The sequence below is a fragment of the Choristoneura fumiferana genome, chromosome 14 (assembly GCF_025370935.1).
Source record: "Choristoneura fumiferana chromosome 14, NRCan_CFum_1, whole genome shotgun sequence".
NCBI lineage: Eukaryota > Metazoa > Arthropoda > Insecta > Lepidoptera > Tortricidae > Choristoneura > Choristoneura fumiferana.
The window spans coordinates 9,366,948-9,389,079 of record NC_133485.1 but is presented as its reverse complement, the minus strand read 5'-3'; the positions used below and the strand labels follow the sequence as shown (position 1 = coordinate 9,389,079).

Below are 22,132 nucleotides of genomic sequence, written 5' to 3'. Positions count from 1 at the left end.
AGTAGCGGAAAACCCAATCAAAATCGACCCAGACACAGTGACGACGGAGACTTTTGTGTAGTTTTGGCCCTTTGGGCCGATGCAAACTTAACATAGGTAACGTAAATCTACCTACGTTTCTGTGTCGATTAAAATTGGGAAAAACGCGATTGTAAAAATAAGATTCAGTAAAACGCATATCTATTGGGCAAAAAAGAATTAGGAAATAACGATTCTGGTAAATTGATTTAACAAGCCCGTTTTGGTTTGCTAGGGTAAACACCAGAACACCCTGTATAATTCTAAATACAGTCAACAGCACATCATGGTATCCAAAACCGACCAATTTCTTCTTCAGATTAATCTCCAAGCAATAGAGTTTATACTCCATTGGGGAAAATTGACAGTTTGAGGCGACTGCGAGCTACTACTAGGGGGCGCTGAGGTAATGTTTGCACTTGGTTTGCACACGGGCGCTACATGGGCTAGAGACGCCTCTACTGCCATGCCATAGGTAGGAGGTACTTACCATCTTACCTTTAATTTTATTATTAGCTGGCATTGGCAACCTTTTTGTAATAATAACCAATACGCCTTAGATATTAATGTCTTCTTGATCTTGACAATAGATCTGAATTATGTATCCGTTTCATTGGTAATATATTTTTTAATTTTATTATAAAAACGTCTACCTATGCCATTTCCCAGAAACGGCTTTTTGGTTTCAGCCAGTCTGTAAGATGGAATTTTAAGATTCCCTGTGTTTCTAGTAGCCTTTGGCTTATCGACGTTAGTGGGAAAATCACATATTATTATGTTCTTCCTAACATATATGATTATTTCAAAAACATAAAGCGACGGCAGAGTTAGCATACCTGTTTCCTTATAAAAAGATCTTAAAGATTCATGCGTCTTCAAATTACAACACACAATGCAATATACAATTTTGAGACATTACAACTTTGAAATGAGATCGTCGGGGATTTTTATAACATAGTATATATTATATTATATAATTTTCATTTTCATTACCTTCATTTAATTTTTTTGCCATCAGTTTCACTAAAACTTAAGACTAAAACGCTTCTTAGCGCCATCTACGAGCAACTTGATCAAGCGGCTCATGGTTTTTTTTTTATATGACAATTGTTTGTATTATCTGTATCCTTTGCAAGTCACACGTTTGTTTGTTAGGATGGTCATCATGGTTTTAAGTGTTGTTTAATACGAAATGAAATATTATTTTCAGTGAAAGTAGTTATGTCTATGGTTGCACTACAAACTTTCCATGGTCAAGATCTAAAAACTTCTCAATCCCTTACCCAATGACATGTCAAGAATTTGACAGTTTCACTTATTTATCCTATCCATATTTTCGCACGAGAAAGTGACTTGTGTCCAAGAGTTAAATGCTAAAAACCAGGTGTTATTCATTAAAAACATCTATGTGTTAAAATATTACACGCGTTTAAAGTTAAAATAAAGTAATAAAGCTTTGCTTTTAATAATAATTTCCATAACAGAGGTCAGTTTCGTTACGTTACGGATATTTTTTGTTGATACGAATATTGCAAAAATTGCCAAAATTATTTCAAAAATTATAGAAGCCTGACAACAAACAGTGTACTAATCAAAACCTGCACCACGTAATTGGCAACTTTTGGACTTATGTCCTCTATCAGTGACAGGAGGTTAATTTGTGATTGTGAATTATCTCTACGCTTAATTTCTTATAGGTGGGATGCGTAAAAAGCGATTGAGATAGTGCTGGAAATCAACAAGTCTGTGTTAACACTGGAGCAATGAGTAATGCAGGAGGCCCACAGATTATGAATAACTTGCCACCTGGAGTTAATCCCGAAAATAACTTGTTGCCTGGAGGGCCCATAGTCAACGCCACTATGAATCGAAATAGGAATAATAATCAAAATCCTTTATTTAATGTAAGAGAAAGGCTGTTCCATGCATTGTTTTTTAAATTTGCCGTGGCCTATGCACGGACATTTCCCAGGCCTGTGAGGAGATTCTTTGAGTTTCTTGTGCTATTGAAAGCGATTGTTGCTTTTTTCGTCCTTGCTTACATACATATAGCATTTTCAAGAACACCTACAACTTGTTTGAATCATGTCAAAGATTCATGGCCGAGAGATGGAATTTTGAGAGTGGAGATTCTGAGGAATCCGGCCCATGACTACAGTATTGAGCAGAGCTATGCGAAGGAGCATAAACTTAAAAAAGATAAGGATGAACTCAATTCAATGCTCGGAATTCTAGCCACTGAAGGGTAAGTGTAGACAAAGAACTTTATTGAAATACAGTCAAAACCATTTATAGGAAAGAAACACCTGCTTCAACACTTATGTACCAAAATAACACACTGGTTATTTTTCTTTTCTTTTGTAGCTATGTGTGGGAATTCCAAAATTTACCTGAAACTCAATTTAAAAAAGTTTTTTATCAACATTGCACATCAATAATATTAGGTTGCCACCAAACTGCCTGCTTGATAACAACCACCAAATATTGCTGTCCCTTCAGTGTCATTATGAACAGTGTTGCATGTACCTACTGTTTTTGAAAAACTATGCTCACATTTACAATATATTCACAAAACATAAATAGATATTAACATTTTTCTAATACTGTGGTCAAGGGACTGCTGAGAAAACAAAATTAAATGACACCTTATTTATTAAAACTGGATGAGTAGTCTAGATGCTACAGTGGAATATATGTAAATAGGTACAAACATACATAGACTGCTAAAATCATTACTCTTCGTGTTGGCTTTGCCAAAGTCAAGTATAAATGAAAAAAAAGTAATTTATTTTTCACTTTTATAAGCATACTTAGTTAAAAAAATAGTATAACCGACATCAGATAATGTCAATTTATTATTTTATTGTAAAAATACTGCTTGAAAGCGAATTATTTTTCTAATATGAATTAAATTATTCATATTTTTATTACTTAATTAATGATTATTATATACCAATAATTGTACAATAGTAAAAAATAATTCATTTGCAGCATAGGACCTTGCATATTGCAAAGTGACCATGACATTTAGAATGGTTTGATTTAAGCCAATAGGCCTTAGCCAAAGCTTGCAATAATTTTCAATGTCATTGACAGTTCTTGAAAAAAGTGACCTCAAAATAATGTTCGAGACCTTAATACAATTAAGAAGTAATTGTGTGTCAATGAAGGTTTTACTAGCTTATTATTTTAACCTCCTAAAGTCCTCCCACACTTCATAAAGTACAAATCAATTGTAAGTAACTGCTAATTCTACTATGTTGAGTACAATTTTTTAAATGAGATTACAATATTAAATTTATTGAAATATAATTTCCCGTCACAAAAATATTAATTCTTGGTTCGGTCAGTTTTGAGCTTAATAAAATGCTCCTAACAGTCACAGAGTTGTCTATGGTTATCTTATCCTTTACATCAAATAAAAAATACTGGTTGTTGCCCAAAATTGTATCTGCAACCACAAGATCTTTCCGCTTTTCTGTGGTAAAAAGTAGCCTATTAAGTGAGCTTCAGTGGTTCTATAGGTCCTTGTTCTATAGACTTGTATTCTTTAAAGACAAACAAAGGTTTTTAAAGAAAATAAATGTCTTATCATGTATAATTATTGGAGTAGACACATTAACTTTTTTAATTTTCATTCAACTTTTATGGAATAATCGGGAAAAACTATCAAAAATGCAACGTTGCCAGCTCAGCAGGTATAAACACTCTTAATGTACACAGATGTATTTGAGTACAGACCCCTATAATGGTGGCAACTACACTGAGGGGGTACCTTTTCCCTGCAGCTGCCATACATGATCAATTTTTCATTCCAATTTATTTTAAACTTAACTAGGTTGATAGCGGTCTGTCACTAATGTAAATGCTAAAGAACAGAATGTATAAATCATTAACGCCTCAATATTTTAGACTATTGCGGTCATTACTCATTTTATGAATTCAATTTTTTTTTCCGATTTATTTTTCTGACTGACAGTTATACCAGTATACCAGAAATTCTCCAGTCGTCTCGTGATCATGGCGCATGCAACTATGCCGAAATATCGAGCTGCTCTACAATCAATGTACGCGGAATAAAACCCGAATTTAATTCATTGACACCTTTAGTGCATTTTGATGATTTGTTTCTGTATATACAGTAACTGTCATTATTGAACCCCACAAGATGAGTTCAGCCTAGTGTGGCATGGGCAATTTGGTAAAACTTAATGTTTGTTTTCTAGCAAATAAACTACATTTTCTTAAAAATAAATAAATAGGACAATCAATTCTGCATACTGATTATAATTATTCATAAAAAATACAACTTCAAACAAAAAAGGCAATTGTAAACTTTCGCAAGTGACATGAGTGACCTAGCATACTTTCACTTTTTAGGAAACAGTATTGTCAATTGCACTCTTCACTTTCCAGGTTCATCAATATTGAGTCTTCATCCAATGATGATGTAAAAGATGATGAATACCTTCGGGATGGTACTGATTATGGTAACATCACCCGGATTCATGATGAGGTAGAAGAAGGAGCATCGGAACATGTGATGGAAACAGCATATATAAATAATAAAGCTGATTCAGAAAATGCACCTGATGAAGAAAATGATCTCAATGCCACTATTGTCTCCGGAGAAGATGTGGAACCTTCCTCCTCCATTTGGGAAGGAATTATGGGTCTTGTTGAGGATCTTGATAGAGATTCTAAAGTTGTTGAGGTGAGAAAATGTTCAATTTACAAATACCTTTAAGATGATTGGTTTTTTGGAATCTTTTTGTATTTTTTATTTCAATTCCAAATTTTTATGGTCATCCGGTCGGTCATAAATTGAAAATACAAACTGAAATATAGATGCACAGAAAAACCAGAAAAATAAGACCAACACTGTCCCAGGTCCTCGGTATTCCGTACCGCGTGCTATACCGCTACACCACTGTTGGTCAACGGCACAGACACGAATTTCTCCTATGCCTACCTATACCTTTAAGGTACTTTAACCTCTTAAGTCCAGCATGCAAGCAAGGCAAGACGAAGTACCTGTAAGCATAAATGCCAAATGTAGGCTTAAGTTACGTTAAAGTAATTTTCAAAGTCACATAACTAGAAATTCTTGGCTTAGCCAGTCAGTAGTCCTACTGCCCTACTAAAATTATAAATGCAAAAGTTGTGTGTGTGTGTGTGTGTGTGTGTGTGTGTGTGTGTGTGTGTGTGTGTGCGTGCGTGCGTGCGTGCGTGCGTGCGTGCGTGCGTGCGTGCGTGCGTGCGTGCGTGCGTGCGTGTGTGTGTGTGTATGTTTGTTACTCCTTCACGCTTAGACGGCTGGACGGATTTTGATGAAATTTGGTAGCTAGGTAGGTATCCCACGGGATAGAGATAAAATCTCGAAATAACAACCTTTGCGCTTAGAGTAGGTAATGAAATTTGGTTTGTAGGTAGCTGGACGTCTGGAATAACACATAGGCTACTTTTATCCCGGTTTTCGCACGGGATAGGGATAAAATCTTGAAATTTCAACCGCTGGGTCTAGAGCCTTGAAATTGTGGACAGTAGTTCTTAACACAACTTCAATGAAGACCACGATATTAATTTTGGGAATTCTTAGGGGAATTTTAATTGTAACTACCAGATCGAATAGTTTACGCTTGCGAAGCCGCGGGTAAACTAGTATATTGTAAAATGTCATGACGTACGAGATTAACAAGAACATAAGCTAGTCTAGATAGTTATGACCTAGGTTTTTTTTAATCACAATTTTTACTGTTGTAGGTTTGTAAAATTGAATATGATAAATGAAAAATCGAAAAAAAAAACCATTGTTTAGATTCAGGTGTTGGTGTTCTCTTTACGCAAAAATAAAGTTATAAATTTATAACTTTAATTTTGTGCAAAACTATAAATTAGAGGAGGTTACTGTACTGTACAAACATTTTTTTTAACTGTCAAAAAAAATTAGTGAATGGGTCAAACAAACGGGTCAGTTTTATGTAAAAAATATTAAAGGGTGTCCCTATGCTTGTTTCTTTCGGTGTTGAGGTTGCAACCTTTGTTGGTAAGACTTGCACTTTGCCGATTTTTATCAGTTGATATTATTCTCGGCCATTACTTGGCATTTTATCACTTTGACCTTGTTGAAGTATCATTATGAGGCAAATTTGCTGTTACTTATGATGATATATCAATATTGTTATCATTATTTATGGCGATGCCGTAAGACGTGATCTAGTTAATATATTTTTTATCTGGAATTGCAGATAAATATGCTCACTAATTCAATGTTTTGCATGCATTTGAAAAGTAAAAGAAAATAAATAAGAATCAATATACTGTGCAAGCCAATATCCTTTGCATCCTTTAGGTATAATATTTAATCAAATGTACACCTTATAATTCGCATGTGCAATTAATTTTTAAATTCTATTTAGATATAAGTAACGATTCAATTCTGTGATTCACATTCTGGCCAAGCTACTTTGACCCCGTATGGCCCTGGAAGTAGGAATTAGTTAAAACAAATAAACATTTGTAATAGTCGATCAGACGTAATAGTGACGCAACATGATAATCCATCAAATAACCCACTTTAAATTATTACACCAGTATAATGTAGTTGTTCGTCGATTTAGGCGCCCCGCCACATTCTCACTGATCCCGATGACTATATCACCATATAGTACCTAAATGCCTAACAACATAACAGGGTAGCATTAGTTGTCGCTACTCAGCCCACCGCCCCCTCCGGAGGAGGCGACGGCGGCGTTCCCCACGGTACACCACACGTGAGCGACCACATTATCAATCAATATCGGCACGTCACGGATTTTCTCCCATCAGACCTCAACCTGACTTCAGTTTCTTGTCGTTTCTTCTCAGTCAGGACAAACGTAGTCTTTTCGAAACGATGTAGTAAACATCCAATTGCTTGAAAAATCTCCCTTATAATCCAAAGTCCGACATCGGCTCAGCGGGCACTCTTTGGCATACTAAGAAAAGTTTCCCCCTAGCTAAGCGGCCCATCTGTCAGCTCTCTCTCCGCCAAAGCTGTAAAAGCCATCAAAGTCAAAGTCAAAGTCAAAATATCTTTATTCAATTTAGGCTATAACAAGCACTTATGAATGTCAAAAAAAATCTACCACCGGTTCGGAAAAACCTCTGCTGAGAAGAATCCGGCAAGAAACTCAACGAGGTAAATATTTTTTTAAAACAGATTTACAATATTATATCAGAAGCCAAAAGCAACAGTCACTACGAAAAAAAGCATAATAAACAGGCATTGTATATGAAACATGTATATTATTGTATTTATACTGGCCGTTGCACGCACCTGGGCCAATCAACTATTTTACCGACACTTTGGGCCTCTCCTGCGTTACCAAAATTGTCTGGCGTTACCAAAAAATCGACCTTCCAACAAGATATTTCACGGTTTAATAGGTTGAACTTACGTAGGATGGCAAAAATCTGCAATTGTTTGAAAAATGTCGCGGACAGATTAGTGTCGGTAAAAAAGTTGATTGGCCCACCTTCAAGCTTCCCGTGAGAACAACGCTTTGCCGGTATAAAAGTAACTTATATTAATCAGAGGGATAATGTAGCTTTCTACTAGTGAAAGATATTTTGAAATCGGTGCAGAAATTTAAGAGGTTTACCTACCCCTTTACATTAGTGCAGATTTGAAGTTGACTGTGCTTGATCTTTACTTAGAAGTTACGTCTCGAAATGAAGCCACATAATTATGACGCAGAAGTTCGTTGATGGATGTTTCATAATATCATAAATTGTATGGGCTCACTAATGACATTACACTCATTATCCCAATACGTCATTCACCACATGAATTTGGGCTAGTGCGTGTTTAATCATGGGTGGGGCTCTAAAGCGTTTTAACCTGCGTATCCCGCGTTACGATAATTTAAGGATAAAGTCCATGAACTGAACCCAATTGCAATTCTGCGATGCGACCACACACCACACCACACGTGGTTGTGTTTATTGATATTTTAGTTGATATATTATTTATTAGTTGTTCCACTTCCAAACCTGGGAAGCAATTCAATAGTGCGTGTGAAGGTCCCAATCCGCGCTGGGCCCGCGTGGGAACTATAGCCCAAGCCCTCTTGTTCTGAGAGGAGGCATGTGCCCAGCAGTGGGACGTATATAGGCTGGGATGATGATGATGATGTTCCACATACCCCCATATTAATTTTATGTGTTTAAATATATCGCTTTTACAGTTTTTATGGATTTGTATTTTTTTTCTCAGGAATCATTGGATGAAGCAGCGACAAATGATTCTTCTAAAGGTAATAAATTAATTGATGTCTTTTACAGTAACTGATAAGGAGACAGGGGCACATACCCAACGACAGTAAATAATCATGACTGCAACTGCGATATCCTGTTTTAGATTTAAAAGTTTAAGACAGAAATGAATTAAAATATATTGTACTACTTATATACCATATTTTACAGTATGGTTGACAGCAGTTGTGCCCGTACAATGCATTACGAGCAAGCTAATTTCCATTTACGCCCATACATTGCATTATTTGTCGTATCTGTAACGTATTCGATGTTATTATTATTATTTTTCTCTCTCCATCTAATGTATTTTTATGTGTATCGAATATGTGTAGATAAATGTTCTCTCTCTCTCTCTCTGTATTCACAAAAAAATCACGAGAAAGGAGATTCTATTTGAGTTTCACAACAAAGATCCGATATCATTGCTATGCGGTTACTTTAGTCTAAAATAAGAGCTACGTTTAGCCACGATTACGGTCGTGTCCGATATGATATTGGTATATTGTGGTGTTCAGGTGGAACGGCAGCTTATAGTGAATAGCTCAACCCACTCAACCCAATAGTCAACCCACGGAAATACTGTCGGTCCTATCTAATGCTCACCAGAGGCCTTATTGTCTACCGCACTCGAAATCACCATGGTTTTCAACATTTTCTTTCTCTCACACTGTATAGGATGGTAGAAAGAGATGATGAATTACTATCGCCAGCGCCAGACCGTTAGACAATACGGCTTTCATATCTTGTATTATTTTTAGATGACGACTATATCCTGGAATACTCTCTCGAGTATGGGTTCCTCCGTCTGTCTCCGAGCGCGCGGCTGCGTCTCAAGATACCAGTTAAGATCGTCACTCTGGATCCCAGCCGCGACGAGTGTTTCGGCGATCCCTTCTCGCGATTCGTCCTTGACGAATTCCTGGGTTATGATGACCTGCTTATGGCCTCTATCAAATCTCTAGCGGAGCAGGAGGATAACAAAGGCTATTTGAGGTATGGCAACGTGTTAGACGAGCGAAATTGGCGCAGTTAGTTAGAATAGAAATGGAAATTACCTGCCAATGACTCCTGACAGCAGCAAAGTGTATATTGTGTTGTGTAAGAAATATGTCGCCCCGCCAACTGTCATTTCACGTTCTAGCTCATATGATAAATCCATACTAATACTATAAATGCGAAAGTGTGTATGTTTGTATGTTTGTCCGTCTTTCACGTCGAAACGGAGCGACAGATCGACGTGATTTTTGGCATAGAGATAGTTTATGGGCCCGAGAGTGATATAGGCTACTTTTATCCCGAAAAATGCACAGTGCCCGAGGGATCGTAATAGCAGATAAACGAGCAGACGGTTCACCTGATTTTAAGTGATTATCGTCGCCCATAGACAATTGCAGCAACATCAGAACTGCAGATGCGATACCGGCCTTGCTAGAAATGGTACACTCGCTTTTTGAAGGTAGCCATATCGTAGTGAGTTAGAAAAACCTGGGCTGCCAAACTGTTCCATAAACTTAGTCATATTTGTAGGATGTTAGTAGTATGTAGGGAGATATGGTAACCGAGAGGACCGAAATAAAGGAACACGCGCAGTAACGACAAGAGCTGTATTCAAACTAGAACTTGCATTCGCCGCGGGCGCAGCCGCGGTACGCTTCATAATATGCTAAATATTATTTAAGTCGACCCACTTACTATACTAACATATGAAAATGACAGATTCATGTCATGACATTTTCATATTTGTATGAAATGTATTCAAATAGGTAACACAGCACAGATACTTTCATTTACTCTTTCAATCCATTTGTGCCAGCTCTCTGTAAAGGATGTTATTGTCTTCTAACAGGAACGTGATCACCGGAGAGCACTATCGCTTCGTGTCGATGCTGACGGCGCGAAGCTCCTACATTGCTGCGTTCTTCATTATGCTTGTATTTGTAAGTATTTCGTACTATATTTTTTCTTATTATTACACTTTTATATGCGTGCGCCGGTCTGTTCAGCTTCAGGCACGTGTTTAACTCTGGTTGTCAATCCAACCAAGATTCAGTGTGTCAAAACTCTTCAAAACTCGCGATTGTGTTTATTTGATTTTTCACTTTTCTTATCCATATTAAAAGTATCGCTGTCGGTTGACAATAAACACAATAGTGTATTATATTTCTTCGTCTCGTATGCGGACAGTTCGAAGTCAGTATCGTGGTCATAGTTTTGATTAGCGCGCCATCTACCGGCGAATAGCTGAACTTAAATTGTTAGCTCACTAAAAGGTACGCTACTGCATGTGCGCTTGTGCGTCTGCTTTTTTTGGCTGCCATCTACTGCGTAGTAGCGAGACTAGAAGCAGTACGTTGGTTTTACGATAGCCATTAGAAGAAAATGATAGATGGCGTTGAACGCAAATGGTCATTTAGCTCAAATTTCTCAGATACTTGAGCTATACAGATTTTTATGTGATTTTTATGATTAAACTGAATATGTTTTCAAAATCAGTTTAATGACTTGTAAAAAAATCGTTTACTTTTACGAAATGTATTGATCATCAACCCAGCCTATAATTCGAATCGAGCTAATTTATGCTTTATAACTAATTTCGTTGAGACTGATACAATTCTAAAACATATTGTTTATTTGACGATTTTAGATTAAAATTAGTTTCACAGTTCTGAAGTTAAGAAAAGAGTCGCCAACATTCAACACGCAACAGTAGTTAGTATCAATATGTTGGCACATGCTGGCGCACGGGTATCAGACAGGGTTACCAAATTTGAATAAACTTATAAAAAACACCTGAAGATGAACAGATTTTTATAAAAAAGCCGTACACGTTTTGCCATTATACTATGAAACTAGAACACATTGAAAAACAGAAAGGTACCTATAGCTTAGGCTGAGAATCTAACCCAATGAGGGCTAAAAGACAGTCGAAATATCGCTAGATTTCTAATTTAGTTATTAACCACACCAATTGCAAGCAAGATCGTAAAGTCAAAAAACCTCACGCTACTAACGCTATTTAGCGATACTTCCCTGTCCTCATTCCTCGTCATTCCGTGATACGTGCTTTACCGTATTTTAAAGTGGATCCTTTATTAGTTAATTATTTTAATTAGTTAATCACGGAATGATAAAGAACCGTCGTTCGATTCTTACTCAAAACTATGCTTTTCTGTTAAACTCAGTACCTGTAGCTAAATAAATAAATAAAATAAAAAACGGGAGGTAGTATTTCCGAGTTTGATAATGAACCCCTGACCGCGGGCTTGACGTGTGGTAACCCTAGTATCCAGATCAATTAATAGGTATCGCGAGGTGTGGCTCTGCTTCGCCACTAAAATCACGGCCCTCTCCCCGAGTTACAGTTATTGCGCTTTTACAGCCCTTTCAAACTTTATTACGGTTCCAAATTCCACCTCTGACGCGCAACGCGCTCCGTTACGGTAACCTTGTGTTTGTTTTTACAAAACTCTTCACGCGAACTGTTGCCGGAATTTTTTTATGTACCTACTACCTACCTAAGAAGAGGATTTTTGTGTGCCACTCTTGGCTCATTTAGATCTGTCAGTTTGCGAAAGTGAAACTATAAGACATACGAAGATCTGTTCTTAGGTACCATGTCATCGATTTTAGCAACAACACAAACTGTATTCATACTCGTAAATAAAATAAAAACTTGTACTAAGTTCGTGAATCGAACCCGGTCGTTTTGAAAAATAAAACGTACATTATTAAAGAATATGATATACAATGCATTTTATTAATTCTAGATAATAATCGTGTTTCGTAGTAACATTTATTGCTTATGATCTACACTACCAATATCCAAATATAAATATGTACCTATGTTCGATTCCCGAACTTAGTACAAGTTTTTTTTAGTCTATAAATGCAGTTTGTTTTGTTACTTAAGTCGATGACATGGTTCATAAGAACAGATCTTCGAACCTAGAATGTCTTATAGTTTCAGACTTTCGCATACTGACCGATCTAAATGAAATGAGCCATCCTGTATACACCGTGTTTTTATTGATTAGTACGACGATTTGAGGACCGGATAGCCAAGTGATTATAGAACCTGACTTTGAAGCTCAAGGTCCCGGTTCGATCCCGGGTCGGGGCAGATAATTATTTATTATTTATAATTATATATTATTTAATTCGTATGAATAATACGAATGTTTGTTCTCGGGTCTTGAACGTTTATTATGTAAGTAATTAAGTACATAATGTGTTTATATCTATAAGTATGTTATTCCGTTGCCTTGCCTAGTACCCGTAAAAAAAAAAAAACTGTTTATTTCTCTGAAAATTATTTCTGTTTAAATTACATAGCTTAACTTCTAATCTTAATTCGGGTATTAAAGATTATTGGAGTTAAGGAGCTTGAATACAATTAGTTATTATTTTATTATTAATTGTTAGTATTAATACAATATAACATTATTTATTAGCACAATAGGTAGAATAGACACACAGATTACTAATATGTAGCTAGCTACAGATAAGACAGTCAATTATTGTTGTTTCCTATTATTGACGTTGTAGCGCTGTTAAATTTTACAGTCTGTGGTACTTGTTTGACAGTCGTAGGGCTTTCCACAGGTCGATATAATCATTATCGATAGTCTCCAGTCAATGCTAGTGATGCGCTCTACGATAAATGGGAGTTACGGATGTCTTGTACTAATTTAATTTTTATTCATACTCGTATAAGTTATGAAATAAAACGACCAAGTGTTTTTAATCATTTATTCATTAAAGGGTCTCTTTCCATTAAATTTATATTTGAATAAAATTTTGAACATGGAGCTATTATTGCAAAGGTTAGAAAAACTTACCCTTAGACGAGAGTGGTACACCATGAACCATTTCCTTTTCCGTGAACAGGCAAGGATACGAATATCGAATCCGCGCACCTATTCGATCGAACTGAGTATGGTCAAAATGTCTTTCACATACGCGTTTCAACAACAGTTGACTCTTGGTTAAAGCCAGCAAATAAGGGCTAGTCGGTACTAGCAACGACATCCAAAGATTATGTAAATAGTCGTTTTTGGGCATGCAAAATAGTTTGTGAGTGGCACTTGTTGAATTACAATCAACAACACAACACTTGAATTTTGCCATATTGGAAGTCAGTGGAATATCACTCGCACTAAACAATACCGCAAGTAGAGTATTGTATTGTTAAACAGAGGAGGATGGCTACTCATGGAACTACAACTCGACCAAAACGGGAGGAGAACGCAAGTGAATACCCGCACTCAACTCCATGTTTAAAACACACGACAGCAAAGAAATGGCGACGGTCCACAGATTGTAATAATATCATACAAATGGCAGCGCTACAACGTCGATGAATGAAACTAAACTGTCAGGCCCCTGGAATAGACATTTGGTAGTTTATTTATTTAGTTAGGAAATATCGCTTGAGGACACGTCTTATCTGATTACCAGGTACATTTTCCAGTTTTATTTGTAGTTTACTTGGAAATCCATTTAAAGTACTGGGCAGTATGCTCGTCCATACTCTTTGGCCATATATATTGTTACACCTTGGTCTTATATAGGCAGGATAGTTAGGCAGACTACGTAAATAGCCAGGTCTTGTTTTTTTACTCAGGTGAGGCGTTTTAGTGTTGTACTGAGTTACTATGGCTATATTTACTTTATCGAATACGGACATCACTCTGCAGTACCTAAATAGATTTTCATAGTTGTTTTTATATTTATATTTAATCTTTAGGGGTACAATCGTTTTCAATAGACGTAATTGCAAGTTGTAGATGTTTTTAAATATGTTTTATATGTTCTTCCATAACTGGCTAAACCATAGCTTATTACAGAATCTGCAAGTGTTATATACAGGAGCCTCAAAGTGTTATAGGGAACTTTATATCTAAGTACACATAATTTTGCCAATATTGATCTTAGCTTAGTACATACATATTCAATGTGAGGACCCCAGTTGAACTTGTGGTCTATTTTGAGTCCTAGGTAAGTATGTTCCCTGACAATTTCAAGTTGTGCACATTTACAAGAGGCGCTAGGCGAGTGTAGACAGCTGTGTTCGTGTGCAACGATCTTGGGTGTAAATTTAGGTTTTTTCTGTTTTTTCTGTGCATCTATATTTCAGTTTGTATTTTCAATCTTGATTATCCTTTAAATAGTAACAGATACCTCTATCTTCGAGAAATTAACTTCTTTAGACATGTTGAATGTATCCTCAACTCAGACGCATTACCACAGAACAAGGAGCTCAGCTAGAATACTTAGATCTCTCCTGTTGGCTTACTGCCCTGGATGCGTTGTACCTACCTAATGTGCGACAACAGAGATACCTCGATACACATTCGGAAGCAGATTCAATTGGCTAACGTCAGGAAGCAGAGAAATTGCATTAATCAATTGTCGAACGGCGCGCATACCGCCAAACATATGTCTCCGGTTACATAGAGAGAGTACCATCAAAGCTCAAAGCGAATTTCAGGAATTTCAGACCCGACCATTGCGTTATTCATTACTTTCGCTTTAGCGTTCAAATAACTGTCATCCGGCTATATTTTAATAAAGCTAGTCTCCTCTATTACGACAGATTAAAACGACAAAGTAAACTATGCGACAGATAAATTCCCAGCGTGCAATGCTTTTCATTTCGTATTTCCAATTACATCAGCAGCACGGTGAGAAAAATAAACGTAGGCACACCTACCTCTTTATCGCGCACGATATTACTAGCAGCGCAGCTAAACCCTATTTCTCATTAGTTTCCGCCACTGTGTTTATCATATTGTTGTATATTGTTATCAAAAGTCGCCGGCAAGCGCTGGCTCAATGCTTAAACGGGTTGAAGTTATGTCGTTCATAGTGCTTCATCAACAGTGTACCAATCGGGTAACAATTTCGAAGTTGTGAGTTTCGGGAACAACAATGTGCTACCTACCTAGCGTCTGATCGATCACTGTTAGGGGCGATAATAAAAGCAGGAGCCCACATAATTAACCGTCGCGTTTGTAATATTAACTGCGGTGCACGATCGATGCGCGGCGGCTTTTTGCTTTACGGTTACTGTAAAAACTAACAGCATCCCGGTAGCTGGATTAAATCCGGCTCATTGCACGGATCCCGCATGCCCCGTTGCGCTGCGTCGCTCTTTGCACTGCACTGCCCCGCCTGACCTAACCGTCCAACGAAAATACTTGCTTGTCTGCGAAATACTCTCGATACCTATACAGCGTGATTCAGAAGACGTGAGCAGGAATAACCCTACTGGATTCATTTATTTAAGGCTACTATGTCGTACTAGTATTAGTGAGATTAACGTTATTTTTTTAAAATGTTGTGTACAAAAGGTATGACCCATTATTCACCTATTAAGTGTCGGTGAAAAGTGTGGAGGTTTTATTTACTCGTAAGTATGATTGTGAACGATCCGGTGTCAATTAGTGTAGGTGTAGCGTTGGTCCTGCTCACGTGCGTCTCCCAAGTCATCCAGTATATTGAACTTAAAGAAACAACCTCCAAGTCAGAATCTTTCGGCGTCCCGTGTTAGGTCCAGCGAAGCCATAATCATGTCATCTTTGTTGTTGAAACTGGTTAGTCATTTATACCTAGTGCCATCTACAAAGAGGCGTGATTTTGTCAAAATTAGACATTAATGATATTGTAATAAGAACCACGGCATGCGTCATCCTGAATGACTCTACCTATCTATATATATAAAAGAAGAAACTGACTGACTGACTGACTTATAGATCAACGCACAGCCCAAACCGCTGGGTCTAGAAACTTGAAATTTGGAATATATGTTTCTTAATAGGTGTAGACGCGCATTAAGAAAGGATTTTTTGAAATTCCCACGGGATAGGGAATAAATGGGATTTATATTTTCACTTCGAAATGGCCCTATTTCAGTAACTATAATTATTAGAAACTTCAAATTTGGCATGCAAGTAGGTAAAACTAACAGCTAAAAACCTTTTTCAGGATTTTACGAAATTCCCACGGGATAGTGAATAAATGGGATTTGTATTTCACTTTCAATTAATGACCCTATTTCCGTAACTATAATTATTAGACTTCAAATTTGGTAAACAAGTAGGTTATACTAACAGCTAAAAACTATTTTTAGGATTTATCAAAATTCCCACGGGATAGGGAATAAAATGGGATTTATATTTTCACTTCAAAATTTAACGCGAGCGAAGCCGCGGGCAAAAGCTAGTATACCATATAGTATAAACAACGTGGGAGATGACTGTGATTGAAATTGCAATCGTATGAATAGTTTACTGTCGACCCTGTTTCTTATAACAAAGTTCGATTCGGAATGGGTGCGTAGAATCACGTACGGAGGTAGGGACGGCGTCGCTTGCGCTATCAATCTTTTCGCCACATCATTTGCTCCCTGGGCCGCACCGGCGCGATTGAATTTCATTAACGAAACGCTTAGTGCAGATTGAATCCATTTAAGTAACAGTGCTATCGCTAAATATTGCCCTGTGCAACACCGCAGCGTTTCGAAAGATTGTAGCTTAGAGTTCACGTTTAATTTAATTGTCTGCGGTCAACCGCGTCTCTGCAAGAACGTATACGGTTATTTGGTCTTTTACTGGTGCAGAATTTCATCAATACACATACTATTATGTAAATAAACTCTTGTCATAGTGCTTTTACAAAGTTACTGCCCGATTTTATCCTTCAAATGAATAAATTTGTTAGAATATTGAACAAGAGTTATGTAGAAATTTATCAAGAAATAAGCCTTTACATCACAAATCAAGGAAAAAATAAAAAAATTAGGATGATCCTAAAAAAATAGCCTTTTAATGAAATATAAACCTTTTAGGATTGATAGGTCCTCATAGCAAAACGTCCTCGTTGGAAACGTAATACGTCATGGGAGCAAAACTTCCGCAGTTAAAATTGTACTCCACACTACTAACTATTTAATCTAAGAATTATCTTTAGCAAAAATATCATGTTTCTTTTTTTTAAGGAATGAGTCTCTATATTTATGGTTTATATCAATCCAATTTATACAGGGTGTCCCAGAAGTACCACGTCACAGTGACACCAGAGGTAGGCCGGCTCAAGAGGAACCTAACCAACCTAACATGACCTCAGTAAAGTTGCACGGTTTTCGAGTTATTACCGAAATAAAGATTTTTGATACTCCCATTGTCTTGACATTTTTAGTACCAGCATCGACTTGGAAAACATTTAATAACAGTTTTTTATGTGTATCGAATCGTGAATAGGTACTTCAGAAGTGCAATGTGTTATTTTGTCAGTAACTACTGTAAAATGCTGAAAAAACTTAATTAATCTTGATTTAAGTTGTCTCAAAAATAAGAATTCAACTTTAACCATCTGCCATGAAAAAAATTACTAGAAACGAAACAAACAAATAACGCCAAAAATTAGACATGTTATGCAAATTCAGAAATGGTATGACACATGTATCTTACTGAAATACCATTAGGCATTCTTATCACTTTGCTGATGCCGCAAGCCGTCACTGTTAAGTAAAAACATGTTACATTACCTACTAATTTATTGAATCAGGCGTTACTTTGCCGAGGTTCATATTAATGAACTGAAACAATCACCTACTTTGCTCACCCGCGACCTTATGATAGCTACGTTTATACTAGAAATGTGTGTTCATTCAGTTCCTCCTCCTCCACACTGCAAAAATACAGGGTAGTTCGAAGGACTCGCGCTGCTAGCAGACTTGACACCCACACTTCAGTCTACTCGTGACCACTCGTCTGTAATGTTGCCGAAACGTCGAGGTAAATATTACTCATGTGTGTAAGCGTGGTAAGTCCCGTTGGTGGTATTATGAATATTAATGAAAATCACGAAAGTTTAAAACGTTAGATAATATTATTTGGTTAACGCTGTAATCTGGACATCTTTAAGGTCAAAGTGAACAGACACCTTCTAGACAAACGTGTACCATCTTAGGCCTCATCTTCGCCTTCCATCAAGCGAGATTGAGGCCAAACGTAAGCCTATTAAAAATATTCTAAAACCCAATTTATTTCAATGAAATATTGTGGACTGAAGAATCGGCTTGCAAAAGGGATGGATATTTCAACTTACACAACGTCCATAGCTGGCAGACAGAAAACCAACACAGACACATGAAGAACGAGAAGATCGGTCTCAATACCAATTCAAAATTAATTTGTGGACTGGCATTCTTAATCGACAAATTGTGGGACCGGTCGAGTTGCCTCCTATTCTTAATGGTAGAAACTATTTACAGTTTTTGCAAAACGACCTGCCTGGTTTATTAGAAGATGAGAGAGTCCATGGGAGACAATTTGAACATTTATTGTGAACTAAATTTATTCCAATAAATGAATGAAAGATAAACCTGTTTTTAACCACCCACGCAAAAAGAAGGGTGTTATAAGTTTGACCGCTGTCTGTCTGTCTGTCTGTGGTACCGTAGCTCTTAAACGCGTAAACCGATTTGAATGCGTTTTTATTATTATTTGAAAGCAGGTTTTCTAGCGATGGTTCTAAGACATATTCTATCAAAATCGTTTCAGCCGCTTTTGAAATATTGAACTTTGAAGTGACAAAGTTGGGGATTTTCCAACTTTTTTTTGGTTAGGTTTTATCCGGTTCTTTAGGATCCGGTCCTAGCCTTGAAAAGGGAGACAAATATTAATATTTAACCTTCGTGCATTTGGCAAAATAATTGTATCAGATAATAGATGAGCTATCGCTATACACAGCATTTTTGTACCACTTAGCAGGGACTGCTTTCGGAGTTCCAGTTTTAAGTTGGTTCGATAGGGCTTCGCTAAAGTGATAAGAATGTCTAATGTTCTTGGAGTAAGATACATGTGTCATACCATTTCTGAATCTGCATAACATGTTTAATTTATTTACGTTATTTATTTGTTTCGTTTCTAGTATTTTTTTTTCATGGCAGATGGTTAAAGTTGAAATTCATGTTTTTGAGACAACTTAAATCAAGATTAATTAAGTTTTTTTCAGCATTTTACGGTAGTTACTGACAAAATAACACACTACACTTCTGAAGTAACTATTCACGATTCGATACACATAAAAAACTGTTATTAAAAGCTTTCCATGTCGATGCTGGTACTAAAAATGTCAAGACAAAGGGGAGTATCCCCAAAAATCTTTATTTCGGTAATAACTCGAAAACCGTGCAACTTTTACTGGGGTCATGTTAGGTTGGTTAGGTTCCTCTTGAGCTGGCCTACCTCTGGTGTCACTGTGACGTGGTACTTCTGGGACACCCTGTATAAATTGTAAACAAACCGATTTTATCAAAATTCTTCTATAAACACCAGTGGATCGCATCAATAACACATTCATCTATAATTCGTGTCTTTTAACTAGAATTATAATCAATTTTTTCACCAAAATTCAGCTGATTTCAATATTTAATTTTCATTAAAAAATCTTCGTCCTGACGTTATTTCTTGAATAAAACATGTGTATAATCTGTAGTAGCATAGACTAGCGTAGAGATGGTGGAAAATCGATCGTGGATTTTGAAAATCGATTAATGCTCGATTTAATAGCGATTTTTATTTACTTACGGTAAAATTAAAATAGTTACTGCTTTTATAATTGAATAAACAGTTTTGGAATTAAATCAAGTATTGTAGTATAAATAATAAAATAGACAAAAGTACTTTGATCTGTTCAATTAATAAATTAATCGATTTACTGAACAGATTGATGATTTTGCACTAGGTTCTAGGTTTTCATATCACTAAATGTCATTGGTCGGGTAAATGGCGTCTTTGTTTACACTTTTCATAAATTGGATTGATATAAACCATAATATAATGAATATTGTTAATGTGTAATGTTACCTACATAGAAAGGTCTCATTTTCAATTTATTTTAGACGTGTTTTTTTACAAGATGTATTTTGAGAGAGATCGAAGGACTGAGGAGATGACTCGTAGCTCAGTTGGTAGAATACTCGTAAATGCCGATTAGTTAGATAGTGGCGTTGGGTTCACATCTTATTTAAATAGTCAAACATAAAAACGAAAAATAACAACATAAATTAATGTATTTATTTGTTCTTCTTTAAAAATAGTGTATTATGTAAATAGTGTATTATTTAAAAATAGTGTATCAGGGACACTTTTGTTTTTTTTGTAATTTTTCGTTGATGACTATTTGCTTCAAGGGCATTTTTAATTGCGGACGATTTGCTTCCTGGGCTTTCTTCCCTGCGGTCCTTCTCATTAAACTGACATTAAGTATGCCTAGCAGAATAAATGCAACAAGGACGTTTTCACAACGAAGCGAGCGAGTTTCACGAGGAAGCGGTCACAGCGGAAGACCAACGTTGGCCTACACAGCCAACAATATGCTGAGCTGGGCCGGTTTGCGATTTCGCAAGACCTTGCTTTGAGGCACTTGTCCCACCGCCGACGATGAGCGAGAAGCGAGTAGAGCGAGTAACTAGAAACGAGTGGGTGAGCAGCGAGAAGCGAGTGTAGTTTTGTCGCTGACTGTAAGCGAGTGTTCGAGTGCGACGGGCGATTACTCGCTCCACTCGACTCGCTCGTGCGGGGCGGCCGCCAAGCTGACATCGCTGAGCGAGTATCTATAGCTCAGCGAGTTTTATAGCTCTTGTCGCTGCGACAAAAGATGTAAGAGCGAGTTCTCGCAGACACTGTGAACAGCCAGCGATCAACTATTAATATATGTGTCTCTATTACTCACATAGGATCTTATATCTTTTGTTCGTTTCTTGAGCGAGAAAATAGTCGATATCCAATCGTTTCCTCGCTGGCGGTGAGACAACTGCCTTATTCTTATTTTTACCCTGTCAAATTGTATAATTTTTTATTTTATGTTTGCAAATAAATAATTCTTATTATTTTGCTCTCAGTACGACCTACTCAAACTGATTATAACAAAGTAGTTATGAAAAAGTGGCTTTTCTAAAAATGTGTAATATTTGTTTCAGACGGTATCCATCTCAATGCTTCTGCGGTACGCCCACCATCAAATCTTCGTTTTCATAGGTAAGTTGGTCGTTACTTTAATATTTTGTTTATTTCAAAGTTTTCAAGTATTTTTAATAGCAAAAAGACTAAAAGTTTAAGTAAAACTATAATATATACTGTCAATCGTTCAAATGTTAACTGGCAGAGATCCCTTTAAGGGATAAGTTCGCCTTTGTACATCTTATTATCCTGTGTTCTGTTATTTTCATGTGTTTTTATGTCAATAAAGAGTAATACAATACAATACAATACAACGCCAAATCTGTACTCGCAAGTGAAAGAAAGAAAACATTTATTGCTGACAACATGGTCAAAATAAATAGAATAAGATAAAAATGCGTATGTCACGAAATGGTCCCAAATGCGTATTATATTATGCATTATATTATTATTATATATTGTTTTATGCGTATGCGTATGCGTAAATTCGATGTTAATAATGGTTTAGCAAGCAGGTGGCGTGGCTTCACGGCAAGTGCCAAAGTCTTATAGCGTACTTAGCGGGCACGTTGTAATAATGACAATTATGGGCTGTTAGATTAATTCGGCGAAAAATTCTCGAGCCGTGAGCCGGCTCAGCGGCAATCTCTTTGTAATAATAACAATTGCGAATAGCGCCCGCGGCCTCGCCCCCACCCTACCTCCACTTGGTACTGAAAAATAAAAATATCACGGGTCGGATTTACCTAGCGCTCCCCCACTTTGATCCGTCGACAATTAGCCAGATAGAGTTCATTTTTTTTCTTCCTTATTTGCTTCGGGTCTGTATTTCGGATAAGTGTTTCAAT

General features: G+C 36.8%; 1 protein-coding gene across 1 annotated transcript; it reads left to right on the top strand.

Annotated features, from left to right (window-relative positions):
- The first annotated feature begins 1,206 nt into the window (after positions 1–1,206).
- On the top strand, positions 1,207–21,859 carry LOC141434981 (membralin-like). Its single transcript, XM_074097476.1, has 8 exons — positions 1,207–1,504; positions 1,716–2,263; positions 4,435–4,732; positions 8,276–8,315; positions 9,075–9,309; positions 10,163–10,253; positions 21,305–21,366; positions 21,793–21,859. The coding sequence occupies exons 2-8, from the start codon at positions 1,782–1,784 to the stop codon at positions 21,857–21,859; spliced, it is 1,275 nt and encodes a 424-aa protein (XP_073953577.1). The 5' UTR covers positions 1,207–1,504; positions 1,716–1,781.
- Positions 21,860–22,132: the final 273 nt, after the last annotated feature.